Source organism: Panthera pardus, unplaced genomic scaffold (assembly GCF_024362965.1).
Source record: "Panthera pardus isolate Hobbes unplaced genomic scaffold, ASM2436296v1 HiC_scaffold_13, whole genome shotgun sequence".
Classification (NCBI taxonomy): domain Eukaryota; kingdom Metazoa; phylum Chordata; class Mammalia; order Carnivora; family Felidae; genus Panthera; species Panthera pardus.
The window spans coordinates 109,485,703-109,500,609 of record NW_026526688.1 but is presented as its reverse complement, the minus strand read 5'-3'; the positions used below and the strand labels follow the sequence as shown (position 1 = coordinate 109,500,609).

The window sequence follows — 14,907 nt, the reverse complement described above, 5'->3', positions numbered from 1 at the left end:
GAAATGTAGATATGCATTTTTATCTCCTAACCAGTTTGAACATCAATAATATTCTCATTCACTAAAAGAGGAAAATAGATATCTAATATCAAAACCTATGTAAAAATGCAAATACAACTAAACATAATGAAAGGACTACTCTGGGGCCCAATAATTAAAGAGCTGTAGAAATTCCACATACAAAAATAAAAATATTTTACTAATTTTTTCTTAAAACATTGCTCAAACCAAGAAACTTTCAAAAAATGTTAATTAGCCCAATTAGTTCCAAATTGCAAAATCAATAATGTATAATCAGAACAATCCATCTATATCATCTCATTTCTGCTTCCAACTTAACACAAGTAACCACAAAGCTGAAAAATTGCGCTAATTTCTTGACTGCCTGGATGCCAAAAAAGAAAAAAAAGGTAGCAAAAGTTAACTGCTGACATCTCTATTATACCATAAAAAAAAACTACTTAGGACATGCATGCAATATTCAGATTTCATAGCTGAGACCTAATTTGGCGTACATGGTTTAAGTAGTTTTTATAAAGTCCTGATTCATATTCTGCTAAGATCATCAATTTGGGAATTAACAAAACTAGTAAAATCAAAGAATACCAAATAATTTAACTGTATTACATCTGTGAAGTATTGCAGAAATATAAAATGAAATCCCTTTTTAACTTTATCAAGAGAGTAGAGCTAAAATATACTTGTAATAGCACATACTATTTCAAGCTTCTACTATAATTTGCATTTTACAAAAATAATGACTTGTGGCTCATCAGACCCTACGTAATAAAAAGTGGTTTCTAATGATCAACAATTACATTGGAAAATGAACATTAAGAAGTTATTACTATCATAAAAAATATTTTACCACAGGGAGTCTTTAAAATGTGAAATCAATCACAAATACTATTTCTAAAGACATCTGCCATCAGAACCATCAGTCTACTGGATTCTGAACTGCAATCACAACCCTTCCTGGACTTTGCATAACCTGTCAATACCTTACAGTTATAACCAGGTCAAAATCAACAAAGTATCAAAATAGCATGGCAAATTAGGATTTGTTAAGTACAAACCTAATTGTCTGGGACCAAAATGATAGAATTTCTACTGCCCATGGTAAAAATAGGAGATAAAATTCTACAATCACTATCTACCATTTACTAAGTAAGCTGTGCTTTCTATTCCTAGCTGACAAAAAAAAACTTTTTGAGACAAAAATTGCATATAAAACAGAAGATGTTTGAAACTTTCTTACACTATTTTTAAAGCAAGCCAAATTATATATCAATGTACTTAATCTATCTAATCAGTATCATATGATGAATGCTCTGTGCATGCACGTGTTAACGCAAAAGGAAAGAAATTCTTCAACAGACTCTGAGTCTCCCAAATATGGTTTGTGTGACTAACAGCTGAGAGGAAATGCAACTGAAACTGTCTGCTGGAAATCCATTAACATCTAGGCACAGAAAAGTGCCTGGGTGATAGTAGAGTTGGATGTGTAAATTTGTGCAGGAATATAGCCAAATTTTTGGCAATCCCTCATGGTCTTAAATGTATTGACAATGGTCTTTCTTTTCCAGTTGTAATGTTACATTTGAAGAACATTATTTGAGTTGGAGGGCCTTCCTGGTCTTTAAAACAAACAGGCTTAAAGCTTGGATTTACAAAGGCATGGCATTTTAAATAATACAAACAAAAATTTATACAAAAAATTATATGCTCCAAAAAAACTGCCATGCATAGCCAAAAGAAAAAAAAAATCAATACATTAAGGGAAAAACTGTATGCTAATTTAGATATCATTCTAATTTCCCTTAAATATACTATTTTTAAATTTTTCTGTAATTTTCAGGATTATTATTCTGAAAGGGAGTGTTTTTTAAAGGAGAGTTCATATTTCAAAGTATATGCTCTTGATATCTTAATACACTATTTTATAAAAGATTACTTTACATCTAGTACTTGCTTGTTCTTAGGAATTAAACTAAGTATGTAACTCCTTTACAAACCATTTAATAGCCATATGTGATCCTAGTCACTCTGTACTGAGCTCCTCCTAGGTCCTCCATGCTGTGAAATGTTTTATTTAAAATAATGAGAGCACTTTCTTAAGTATTTACAACTTAATGTGGGTACAGCTTAAACAAATGCACACATTCAAAAGTATAAATATGCTATAAGCAGCTCTAATTGTTATGGTTATAAAATAAATTGAAAAATTTGAAGTACTATAATATTTTACAGGTGAGCATAATAGGTAAAATTGACTCAGCACTTTGCAATGAAGAAGAGGTTCTCATAAAATTCACTGAATCCTCAAAACAACCCATGAGACACTATGAGTACTTTTCCCCCATTTTATTAGTGAAGAACCTGTGATGAAGAAAAGGTAAATAACTGAACCACATTACACACTAAATAGTAAAGCCAAGATTCAAACTGGTTACTCACAGCTAAGTCACGACTGCCACTGGATTTATAATTTTCATTCTTTCATGTAAGTAATCACATCTGATTGTTTCAGCAACCCAAGAAATAATAATAGCAGCTAATATTCATTGAATACATATTATGTAGCAGACACTGTTCTATACTATATTAATTCACTCCTCACAAACCCTATAAAAGGAAGGGTTACACTATTACCCATTTACAGATAAGAAAATGAAGGCTCATTGAAAATATGTAAATCACCCAAGATTACACATCCAATAGGTAGGCGAATCAGAATGTAAACCCAGAGCATTTAATTCCAAAGCCTCTTCTTTCCCACCTCACTCCTCAGTGGATTGACATGAAGCAGGTTAAGAAAGGAAATTGGAGAGGGAGAAGAAGGTCTTCTAGTACTTCACTTTAACTACTTTTCCTAAACGTAACTGGAATAATTAAATCCAGACAGGGCAAGGTGGCTTTGGGTGTAGGTTGTTCTTTACAGCACAGTAGGAGCAGGTAAGGAACACTGGCAGGAAGAAGGAATCCCATCAGGCTAGAGAAGACTTATCTTCCATAGAGTGGAGGCAGAAGAATGGAAAAATAATGGGAGCAGAAACACATGTATTTGCCATTCTGATTCAGGGAGTATAAATTATGGTAGATGAAGAGGGAGGACTCTAATTAAGGAAATCAAGGAGAAGTGAAGCACAACACTGATTTGTTTTGAGAGAAAATTCAAAGCCACTGAAAGATTTGGGATAGGTGTCGTCATGCCTCCAGAAGAACTGATACTCCTACTTTTGCCAAAAGTATCTAGCACACAGGAAGAAAACATTGAGAGAATTTTCATTTTTTCTTTTTAAAAACTAAAATGTCATTTACAGTTTGGTAACTCCTTTTGACTGTTAGAAACCTTCCTGGGGAGAGAAGAGGGAAAGGGGAACATGATGGAGCTTAACGTGCTTCTCATTAGTTCTCAAACTGTGAAGCTATGGCACTGGTTACTTTAGCACATAGATCTTCCTCAGAGTGCTGTTAAAATCGGATGAAGAAAATCACAACAAAACCTCATTTTAATGAATAAACTGAAATGCCAATCTAAACCTAAAGTAGAAGTTGCAACAAATGAGGGAAAAAAAAAAAGTATGGCAGAGACCAAAAATGACACCAGGATACTAGAGAGCAGCACTTTTTAGAAGACAAATTAAATGGGGCAAACTAACCCTAATAGAATTTCTTCCCTCATTACTTAAAATAAACCAGGTCACTGAAATGGGCTTATACTGTGGCATTTTGTTCATTTTAATTTCATTTAAATTTCATTACATCGTAAATTCCCATGGAAATACCTTAGACACGTGTCCACAATAATTAGAATGCCTAACATTTCAGTGTAAGTACTTTTGCATAAGTTCAACAAAACAGAAAGAATGCAGTGAGCTCCTTTCAGTTTTTTTTTTCCTATGTCAACAGCTATTTTATGATAGGAATGATCTCTGTGGCTATAGAGCATGTGTAAAATACATCACATGAGTCTGTGAGAAGCCTTAATGCGGAAGACCCAGTAAAGATCTGGACTGCACACAGAAACCTCAAAATCAAGCTGAACTTCCTAGAATATAGCAATGATAAATTTTTTCTCCCAAAGCTATTACTGTTAAATATACCTTGATGAATTAAGTTCAAGTGTAACTACAATTGAAATATGATTCAACTGAGCTATGACCTATTTTTCCTCTCAAAAGCAAAAAAGAGAATAATGACAGTTGTGAGACTTACACTTTTCCATTCCTGGGTATTTCTGAAAGTTATTTCATAGCACAGCTAAAGGCAAAATGCACTTTGTGACACGTCTTTTCTTTAAAATGCAGTTACTTATGCTAGTGCTCATAAGACAGATATAATTACTTAATAATTGTTATTAAAATTCTGTGTGTTTATTTTTAAACTATACATACCAAGGCATTCAGGAAGGAAATAATCTCAGAATGTAATAGGATACCGTAGGTCTACAGTTCAATTGTAAGTATATATCTACATACAACAGAACCAACAATCAACATGACAAATACAAAATTAACATATACTGTATATGTGGTTGATAATACCCACCCCTAGCAGAAAGCTTTTTGGTGTTGATAATTTTGGCAGCATATTCTTGTCCAGTAGGGATTTTCATACATCTTCTCACCACTGAGAAAGCCCCCCTGAAAACCAATAATTAGCATGTCATCAATATAATCAGCTATGATATTCTACTAAAAAATTACAGCAATCTGAGCATTTTTGTTGCATTTAATGAACCGTCAAACATCAGTGCGCTACAGTAATATCCACAAAATGAACGATTCTTCCTGGAAACCTAAACCTTCCGTAATGTTGAAGAATAAAAGTAAATTTTATTTAACAGGGAGCACACATTATTAATCAACAAAATGAAAGGAATTGCCAATAATGACCGCTCTTGTTTGCACATGAAATTTGAAAACATTTTACAATTCACACTCACACAGCACCAAATGCTGAGAGGAAAAAAAAAAAAAAAAAAAACCTGCAAAGAGCATGGCTGAGGAAGAGCAGTAAAAATCTATTTATTTTGTTAAAAAAAATTAATGTGGCTCCAACTAAGTAAATATGGCGATTGTTTTCATTAAAATATAAGTGTTGGGAACATTTGTGTGGTTTAACAAATCCTGATATGGTGATTTCTCTGTGCCCTGTTTTGAGCTGGGGGAAGGGAGAGATTTGAATTAAGCTGCTCTTCCGACATATTCTCCATGTTTTAACAACAGACAGCGTATAAATATATAAGGATATAATTTTCATTACATTTAAAATATAATTACATTCCCTTGAATTCAACTGCATAAAACAACAACATACATATAAACGCACCCCTTTCATAAGTAATAGTCGAAACTAGCGATAGAAGAACTGGGTTTGGGTTGGATGCTACATAAATCAACATTCACGGTTCAGCCCCTAAGTCCCTAAGCACAGAGGTCCTCAGGAGGTCTCAGGTCCCCTTCCTTAAATTCTCCGAGCAGTTCTGCCAGTCGGGTGTAGGAGGTCCTTTTATACAACACTAGGCTACCCTTGGGAAGCTTTCTCTCGGTCTCCAGGTCTTTTCCGTTGCCTGTATAAATAAATCCTCCCAGAGAATGCGAAGATGTACACGTAAATCATTGGAAGGATGATGATGATGAGCGAATAACCTAGTGCAAAGAATAAGAGTGGACATGGGGCAAGGGGTCGAGTTCTTTTCAGTGGCCCTTTTCCTGGACAGAACAACTACTGGATGCAAAATAGACTCTACGCCAAGTTGAACTTTCGGCATCAATAAATATGGCACCGTCTGTGGCAGCGAGTTCTCATCCGTACGAGGGTCGTACGGCCGCACGCCGGCTAACCAGGAGGCATCTCTATTTACAGAAAACATGATCTATGTTGCATTTTACATGGGTTCTTGTTTCCTCTACACACACACACACACACACACACACACACGCTCGCACACTTCTCTGGATGACAGCTACAACTGCAGGGATCGTAAATCCACTAAGTCTCTAGGGCTAGAGGGTGGGGGAACGGGTGAAGGTGGGCTAAGGATTATCGGAATGTGCCACAGCCGGGGTGGAGGGTCTTTTTCCGTCTCTGTCCCCTCCTCTCGCTAAGGCAGCACCTTCCTCAGAGCTGCCACACCGCGGGCCCTCCTCCCTCTCCTCTGGTCTCCCAAACTCCCTCGCCCCACGCGGGAGGCCGGTGGGTCGGGGGCAACGCGACCCGCCCTCTTCTGGAAAGGGGACGTGCAGATGCGGGCCAAGGCGCTTACTTTCCGAGCTCCTCGAAAAGCTGATACTCGTCCGTGAACCTGGTGCAGGTTGTAGTCGAAGCCATCCTCGGTCCGGGCTATGCCCCTGGCTGGGAGCGCGGCGGACAAGACTCGAACAGACGCGCGGCTTCCCCAGGACTGGCCCCGCGGCGCTGTCACCCAGGGCCGCCCTCACTTTCCTCGTCCGAAAGTAGCTCACCCGGGAGGGAGTGTGCGCAGGGGCGGGGCGGGAGGGAAGATGACCAGAAAGGGTGGCGTGGGGTCTCCTCCCCACGGTCCGCAGATTCTCTTCCTCCTCCTCCGGCCCTCGCTTCCTTCTCCTCTGGACGCTCCACCCGCCCCCTTTCCAGCCCCTCTCCCCAAATGCTGGGGGCAAAGTACTCAAGAAGAGGGGGTCGGGAAACGGAAAACAGCCGGGCACGGGGCGAAAGCAGTTGCGAAACTAGCCGCACCGGGGCTGGAGGGGTAGGGGCAGAGGGGAGGGAACCCGAGGGGGCGGAGGCCGCGGAGCCGAGAGCGGACAGCTCGAGCCCAGCTGCAGCTGTCAGCAGGCGCGGGCGCGGGGCGCGCCGGGGCTCGGCCGAGCGTGCGCGCCCGGGACCCGCCTGCCTCCCGCGGGCACCTCGGCTGCCTGGCGCTCCCCCAAGAGCCCGCGCCGCTTGGAGACTGCGCGGCGAGAGAAAGAGCGCTCGGATGGGGCGAAGACTAGTCCGCCGTCCCCAGGCCTCCGCCTCTTTCCTCCTCCCGCCACTCCCTCCGCCTGCCAGCACCCCCTCCCTCGCGAAGCCCCCTCCTCGCCGGTCCCACACCTCCCTCTAGCGACTCTAACCCAGTCCCTTCGCGGATCTCGCTCTCCCTCCCTAGGTCTTACACTCGCGCACACCCGTCTGGAGAGAGACCAGGTGGGCGGAGGAGGCTGTACGAGGGAGAAGCCTGGGGAAGATTTAGGTGAATGAGATGAGATGTCAAAATTACCCAGTTAAACTCGCAATTAAGCTGCTGCCTAAACCTGGGGTTGATTTAGAAGATGTGGGGTAAGTCGTGGGCTGCCCGGGGATGCTTCCCGGGCCGCGGAGGCCCCCGACCCTGTTGCGGGCACGGGGCACTAGAAACCGCTCCACGCCGACTCGTGAGCCGCGGTGCTCCGGGTGGGAGGGCGAAGTGTGCAACCATTTCATCTCGGCGCGTCTCCGTGTTGACACGGCGGGGGCCGGATGTGGGCAACTGACTGCTTCCTTAGAAGGGTCCCAGCCTACAGCCTCCCAGTGACTCCGGGCCCACCCCCGGAGAACAGAAGCCGAGCCGCCCGCTCTCGAGCTCCGGGTGCGCGTTTTCTCCCTCCCCTCCCCCCCCACCCCCGGCCCGTTTAGTGAGGGACGACGCCAGCCGTGCGCCACGTTTCACTTCTGATATGACTGCCACCTCACTGTCCACCTCCGCCGTTTTATAGGTTGGGTGGCTCAGACTCTGGCAACCCCCGAAGGCCTTTGCTTTCGGCCCTCAGTGTTAGAATGAAAGCAAAAACTCCCCCATGGAGCCACACCTTCTGAGTAACTCCCCAGTAACCTCGGTAAGTTCTGATAGTAAGACGGTTTCTCGCGAGATTTCCTGCTCTGGCGGCGGGGGTGGGGTTGTGGGAAGGTTGGGTGTCGGTCACGCGACCCGGTCGAGGCTGACGTCACTGGCATCACATGAACACGTTCTAGCCTGTTTCGCTTTGCAAAGGAAAAAAAGAAAAGGAGAGGCGGAGTGTGCCCTGCCTGTGATGGTGGCACAGAAGTATACTCTGTAAATGGTTATCTGGAAAATCACTTAACAGTTCAAGAATATGTCCTAATCATTAGCATGCAGCAGATAGGAGAAAAAATAATTATGCATTACGTGTAAAATAAATCGCTGATTGCTGAAATCACCCCTGGGCCTTTCTTACAGTCCTGTGTTTTCAATAAACTATGTAATTGCAAATTAAAACGCGGAACAAAAGGGTTATGAACGGTCTTTCCGACCCTAAAGACCTTGCAGTGCTAATTTGTTCATCTTTAGCATTACATCATGGGCTCAAAATTCCACAGCTGGAAGATAAAACATAACTTGGTCATACAGAGAATCTAAAACTTGAAGGAATTGTTGCTCACTTCCAGAGGCTGCTATTAATTGTAAATTACCTTGTCCACAGTCACACATAATCGTAATTCCCTCCCATCCTCCTGTGGGGAATGCTATTTCTGCCAACAGCTTTTACTTTGAAATTTTCAAAATTTTTACAAATTGTAACAGTTATTAAACAAAATTGAATTTCGTACATATTTTTATTCCTGGCTATTAAAAGCAAATATAACATTGTGTAAAATGTAATGGTACAAGATGATACCAAAAACTATATAAAGGGAAAAAAAAAAAGGTGTCTAAATACTAATAATTGGGCTATAGAATTGAAAAAAAAAACCAATTTGGTCTATGCTAAAGATTTTTAATCTATATCAAATATTTAACAATATGGGTCCAAGTTATAATGCAATAATTTAATATTCTCTGAACCTAAAAGTGAAACAGAAAAAGTAAAATTAAAACAATAAATAAAGATAATATAAAATTTTACAACTCTAGGGAAGAAAAAAAAATTTAAATATCCAAGTAATGAGGTCTACATAATTACAGTATTTATCTCAATTATTTAAACTACCAATAATTGTACATGGTTATGATGATTGTATGATACAATAAAGAAAACATAACAGTTTTAATATTGATGTATTATTAGACAATAAATGTGTACTTTTTAAAACACTGCTTACTCTGCATTTGTGCTGTTTCTTGGTCTATATCTTAAAGTAATTAAAATATTTATCTTATTTAAGCAAATATTGCCAGTTATTTCTGAAGCGTGGGCTTTCTGAAGGCAGTAATCCTTTCACAATTACACAGAAATTCCATTTGGATTATCATCTCTTGCCTTCTTCCTGGTCTCCTGCTTCTACCCTTGCCCCTCTTTGTTCTAGTCTCATCCGAGGCAAGCATAATGGTCCCCTTAAACCCTCAGTCAGGACAAATCATGCCTTTGCTCAAAAACTTCTGAAGCCTTCGTGTCTCAATTAGACTAAAAACCAAAATTTTAAAAATGGCTTACAAGGCCTTGGGGGATCTGCCCTCCACTCCTACATCATTAGTCTTCCTTACCTCAGTTTGTGCCCTGGCTCATTCTACTCCAGCCACACTGGCCTCTGCGGTTCCTGGAGCATGACTTGGCATGCTCCTGATTAGCAACTTTGCATTTGCTATTCTGTCTTCCCTGGAATGTTTAACTGTCCTATTGCATTTCTTCACCTCCTTCTAATATTTTCTCTATCATCTTATTGATGGAGCTTTCCCTAGCCACTCTATCAATTACTACACATTTTTCAAACATGACTTCACATTGCCTGCTTCATTTTTCCCCATAATATCTATTACCATCTAGTATACTATAAATTTTATTTTTTTCCCTGTTAATTGTTTAGACTTTACAACTAAAATATACTCTCCCAAGGGCATGAATTACTACCTGTTTTGTTCACTGCTCTATTTCCAGCGACTAGAATAGTGCCTGGCACATAATAGCTGTTCTATGAATTTTATTAAATTGGCAAATTAATTATTTAGGGGTTTATTATATTAAAGTTAGTTGTTGATAATTAACGTACCAATAAAACTTACTGTAAGGGTGATCGTATTTAATCAAGATAGTCACAGTATCCCATGATTAAAAGTGCAGAGAAATGGATTTTTAAAATACACTAATAATTGACATCAAGGGAAAAGGATCTAGTACTAATTTTCTTGCCATTGAAGTCCATAAAGGAAGAAGGAATTTCCATTTTTTAGATATACCGGCCTTACTAAATTTTACACTGTAATAAAAGACAGATGTCAAGTTCCAAATGGTTAGATCTCACTCTGAAGACACAAGTCAATGTAAGAGAATGAAAAATGTGGCTTTAAATGTGGTTTTTGTAATTCCTAAACTAGTTTAACACCACTACTATGGAAGAAGATCCATCTTATGATGTGGAGAAACACTTAGGAAGTCATAAATGTGAAAAGAACGTCAGAAGTTACAGAATGGTGATGAAGGATTGCCAGATTAAAGTTAAGAAATTTTCTAAAATTTAGCAACAAACATGAGCTGGAGATTGTACAAAAATGTGTTGTTCAAATGCAAATTGAAAAAATTGTAAACATGAGCATACTTGGTTTCTCAATCGATTTATATTAATCACACACAAATCAAGATTAGCTAGTGTATAAACTCCTAACTTTCTGCTTTGTTAAAGTGGAAGAAAAACATTTGTAATTGTATCCACTTCTAAAATGTGTTCCTTAATACTAGAAAGGGTAACAGCAAGCAAAGAAGGAGAGGTGAAGTATGAGGGATGGGGACATGGAGGTGGGGGGGCTAAGGGAGTAAAAACTAGTTACAAGCAGACCCCTATCACTACCTAGATTGCTAGGCTTCAATCAGATAAAATCATGTGAGTACCAAGACCACACAATATTTTGCTCTAAATACGATCCATCCCTGTGTGTGTGTGTGTGTGTGTGTGTGTGCGCGCGCGCGCGCATGTGCATATGTGATAGAATCAACTAACAAAAAAGTAGCGAAGAGATGGAAGACAAACTGAAAATGATCACCACATACAAATACAACAGGAGAACCAAAGATAGAAAGTATCTTTGTTGTCTTTTTGCCCAGTTGCAACTAAAAATTGCAAGCCTTTAGTAGTCCCACTAGGAAAGGATGAGTTTCTAATACTTAGGTAAGCAAACCAGATATTGACAATCATTGATTTTCCTTGCTACAGAGTTACAAGACAAGAAACAAGGAAGAGATGACGCTATATCCATTGCTCCCCAAAGTGAAGACTCAGTAATAAGAATAATCGGTAATAAGAAGTAATCAGTAATAAGAAGATTGCAGTGAGAATTTTAGCAGGGTCTGTTTCTGGTCTGTATCATGGCCACTCTTCACTGAAGATTTAGAGGCAAGGAGAAGAAAGCAATTTGCTTCTTTCAGTTAGCCCTCTCAAGGTACAATAATCTAACCCTGTAGAGCCAGACACAAATATAATCTACTAGTGAGCAAATAATCTACTCACCAAACTGTCTATTCATGCAAGATGAATTTGCAGATGAAGAAATGAACTATTCATAAAACAAAAGCTCATAACAGAAAAGGTTTTCTTTGTTTCATCAGGTGCCAAAAATAAACCTAAATATGTAAATGAATCAAGAAATAATACAATGAAGAACCAGTAGCTCTTTCCCCACTACTTCCAAGTATTTTGGTTAGCATATTTGATCCTCCACGAAGATACCTAATACTCTGCTAAAAAGAAGTGTAACAGGAAGTTATATTAAATATGACGCACAGGGGCGCCTGGGTGGCGCAGTCGGTTGAGCGTCCGACTTCAGCCAGGTCACGATCTCGCGGCCCGTGAGTTCGAGCCCCGCGTCGGGCTCTGGGCTGATGGCTCGGAGCCTGGAGCCTGTTTCCGATTCTGTGTCTCCCTCTCTCTCTGCCCCTCCCCCGTTCATGCTCTGTCTCTCTCTGTCCCAAAAATAAATAAAAAACGTTGAAAAAAAAAATTAAAAAAAAATAAAAAAAATAAAATAAAATAAAATAAATAAAATAAAATAAATATGACGCACAAATCAAAACAACTTTGTAAAAGGTTGTGAAGTCATTAGCAAAGTAAAAAAAAAAAAAAAAAAAACGAATTAGCAGATGTCAAGCCTTCCTCTGTGCACAGGTAATGACTTTCACTTACTACTTTCATCACACTGGACTGTGACTATTAGCCCCTTCATGGCAGGAACTGTCAGTTTCCTACAGCAGCACTGGTATAGAGCTTGTGCCATCATAGGTGCTTAAAAAAAAAAGAACATATGTTATCATCAGTCTTTATCTCCATGATATTAAAAATGCCCAGTCTTTAATAGGGTGTAATGATGTTTCTTTGTGTCTATATATAATAGATCACTTCCAATCTTCCGTAACTTGGCTTCTCTGTATCATTTCATACTGGGTTTAAAATGTTCTCCACAGGTTTCCCTAACACCACCACATTCTCCATTCAGGACACCTCCCTGCACTCACAACATTTCTATCTCCTTTCTTCAAGCACATTCCTGAGCTCTTTTTCTCTCTACCTTTATGGTAAATGATGTGCTCCATTTTAGGCTGCTCTCTAGGATAATCTTGTAAGTATCATGTTGAAGATGGCAGAGCAACTGTCAGCCTGGGTGCCTGAAAGATTTCATCAGAGCAGAGCTGTTGCTAACCTGGAGTCCCTGCTCTAGACTAAAGAAATAAACTTTTGTTCATAAAGGAAGTAAGTTTTAAGGATCTTTTTTGTTTCTGTAGTTAGCCTACCATATCTAAAACAAAGCATGTGAAAAAAAATCTTAAAATCAAAAGTCCTGTGCAAATGTAAAGTATCACTATAACTCAAAGTTTATGAATAAAAATATAATGAATGAATGGAAATAGGCGATTTGGGTTATGACCATATTTTATTTTTCCATATTATGCTGGTTTCCATTAGTGAGGTAATTGAGAGTTAGCTATATTGTAAAATGGTCCAGCTCCATTAAACTAGTATCTAAACTTAAATAAGTTCAAGTTAAAAAATAGATAAAAGAACAAGTTTACCCTTTTCACTGCCTACTACACACACACACACACACACACACACACACACACACACACACATTTCATTCAATAGGGGAAACAGATTTTTAGAGGTCCTAGAAGCTATTGCAATACCACCACGAGGGGCCATGCACATTTTTCTCTAAAACCTTCCCATTCTTAATGTTTTTCTATTTCATTTATTACTCCAAGAAAGAAAGAAAAAAAAAAAAAGCTTCACTTAATGGCTTATTTGTAAGCAACACTTTTTTTTTCACAACTACTTGGTTCATTTAACAGAGAAAGTGTGCCCTCAAATTAAGAGTTTCAAGGTGTTTTTGAAAGTGGAGGCAATTAAGCTAGGTGGGTTATCAAAGTATGTGGAAAACAAAGAACTTCTTTCTGCAGCTTAAATGCAAATGGTGAATTGTGCCATTAATTCTGCAGCATCTACTCTGTAAATTGTGCGTTCGTGTATTATGCCATGCACTCTGAAGATGGAATGTAGACCAAATAAATAGTGTCTTCACTATTATAGGGCTTACTTTTAAGTGGGGGGGGGGGGGGGGGGGAATCAGCATTAAATCAATTATATGGAAAAAATATAAAGGAGGAATATAGGAAGTTATGAGAATGTACAATATTTGTCTTGGTGGAGTAGGCAAAGAGGGTTTTTCTGAGAGTGGATAAGCAAATGAGATCTGAAAAATAAGTAGGAATTAACTAGATGAAAGAAAGTGCAGGGAAAAGCATGCTAGTAGATGGAACGTGGCAAATTCAAGGGACCAAAGGAAGTCCACTGCGGGTAGCACACACTGCTAGCCAAATGAGGCTGTCAGGATGGGTCTAAGAGGCTCTCATGGGGAACTTAAAACTGTATGAAAAACAGTGTGGAAAAACTGCAAAGATTTTTAAATGGATGTCACATTCTGTATCATATAGTTCAGTCTGGCTGCCTTGTGGAAAATGAATGCTAGCAATCTGAAGTGGTCAGCTTGGAAGACAAGGTAAGAGAAAGTGATAGCTTGAATTTAGGTGGTGGTGGTGAAAATAGAGATAAATGAATATTGAAAATATATTTGGAAACTTAATATTAAAATTATAAAAACACACTGACAGTTGAGACCATCTGTTTTAATAGGAATTAGATAAAACAGTAGACTATTTTAGTATGACTTAGATTTTAGGTGTTTTTTTTTTTTTTTCATTTTTAGGAAAATTCTGCCCAGGAAATATAGTACTATAAATCAACAAATAACTTTACTGTTTGCTTCAGGAAATTCCTTCAGATAAAGTTAGTAGAGATAGTAATCTGCTTATCTGGCTAAATAGCTTACTCATCAATTTAGTTATCAAGAATTACTTTACAGTATCCACTAACTTTAAACTCTTATACCATGGATTGCCCAATTCTCCACTTCACTTCTTGAAAGACTTCCTTAAACATCTTGAGGCCAGGGAGCACTGGGGTGGTTCAGTTTGTTGGGCATTTGACTCTTGATTTCAGCTCAGGTCATGATCTCACTGGTTCATGAGATCAAGCCCCACGTTGGGCTCTGCACTCACAGCATGGAGCCTGCTTGGGATTCTCTCTCTCTCTCTCTCTCTCTCTCTCTGTCCAGCCCCTGCTTTCTCTGTCCCTTCCCTGCTCTCTCTCTGTCAAAATAAATAAATAAATATTAAAAAAAAAAAAAAAAAACAAACACCATCTTGAGGCCAGACCCCAATTCCTAAGAATATCTCACCTCTGACTTCTTTCGTCAGAAACACTGCCAAAACTCTGTCAAGGTGGCATTCTCTCTGTTGTAATGAGTTTGTATTGCATTATTAACAGGTTGTCTGAAGATGTTTCCAGGAGTTCAACAATGTAAACACAGGAAGTTCTTTCAAATACTGTCATGTCATGCAATAAAATATATGCAGCTATTATCACATTAAATTATGCTGAAGCAAAGTTCTGGCATAGAAA

At 39.3% G+C, this 14,907-nt stretch overlaps 1 protein-coding gene across 21 annotated transcripts in view; it reads right to left on the bottom strand.

Annotated features, from left to right (window-relative positions):
* Positions 1-6,458, bottom strand: part of CAMK2D (calcium/calmodulin dependent protein kinase II delta) — a 313,320-nt gene extending 306,862 nt beyond the window's left edge. For all 21 annotated transcript variants that reach the window (XM_019418019.2, XM_019418098.2, XM_019418160.2 and 18 more), the window contains exons 1-2: positions 6,272-6,458; positions 4,552-4,646 (exon numbers count right to left, since the gene is read on the bottom strand). In XM_019418019.2, coding sequence (XP_019273564.1) covers positions 4,552-4,646; positions 6,272-6,336 — 160 coding nt within the window. In that variant the 5' untranslated portion in view covers positions 6,337-6,458. The remainder of the gene's footprint in view (positions 1-4,551; positions 4,647-6,271) is intronic.
* Positions 6,459-14,907: the final 8,449 nt, after the last annotated feature.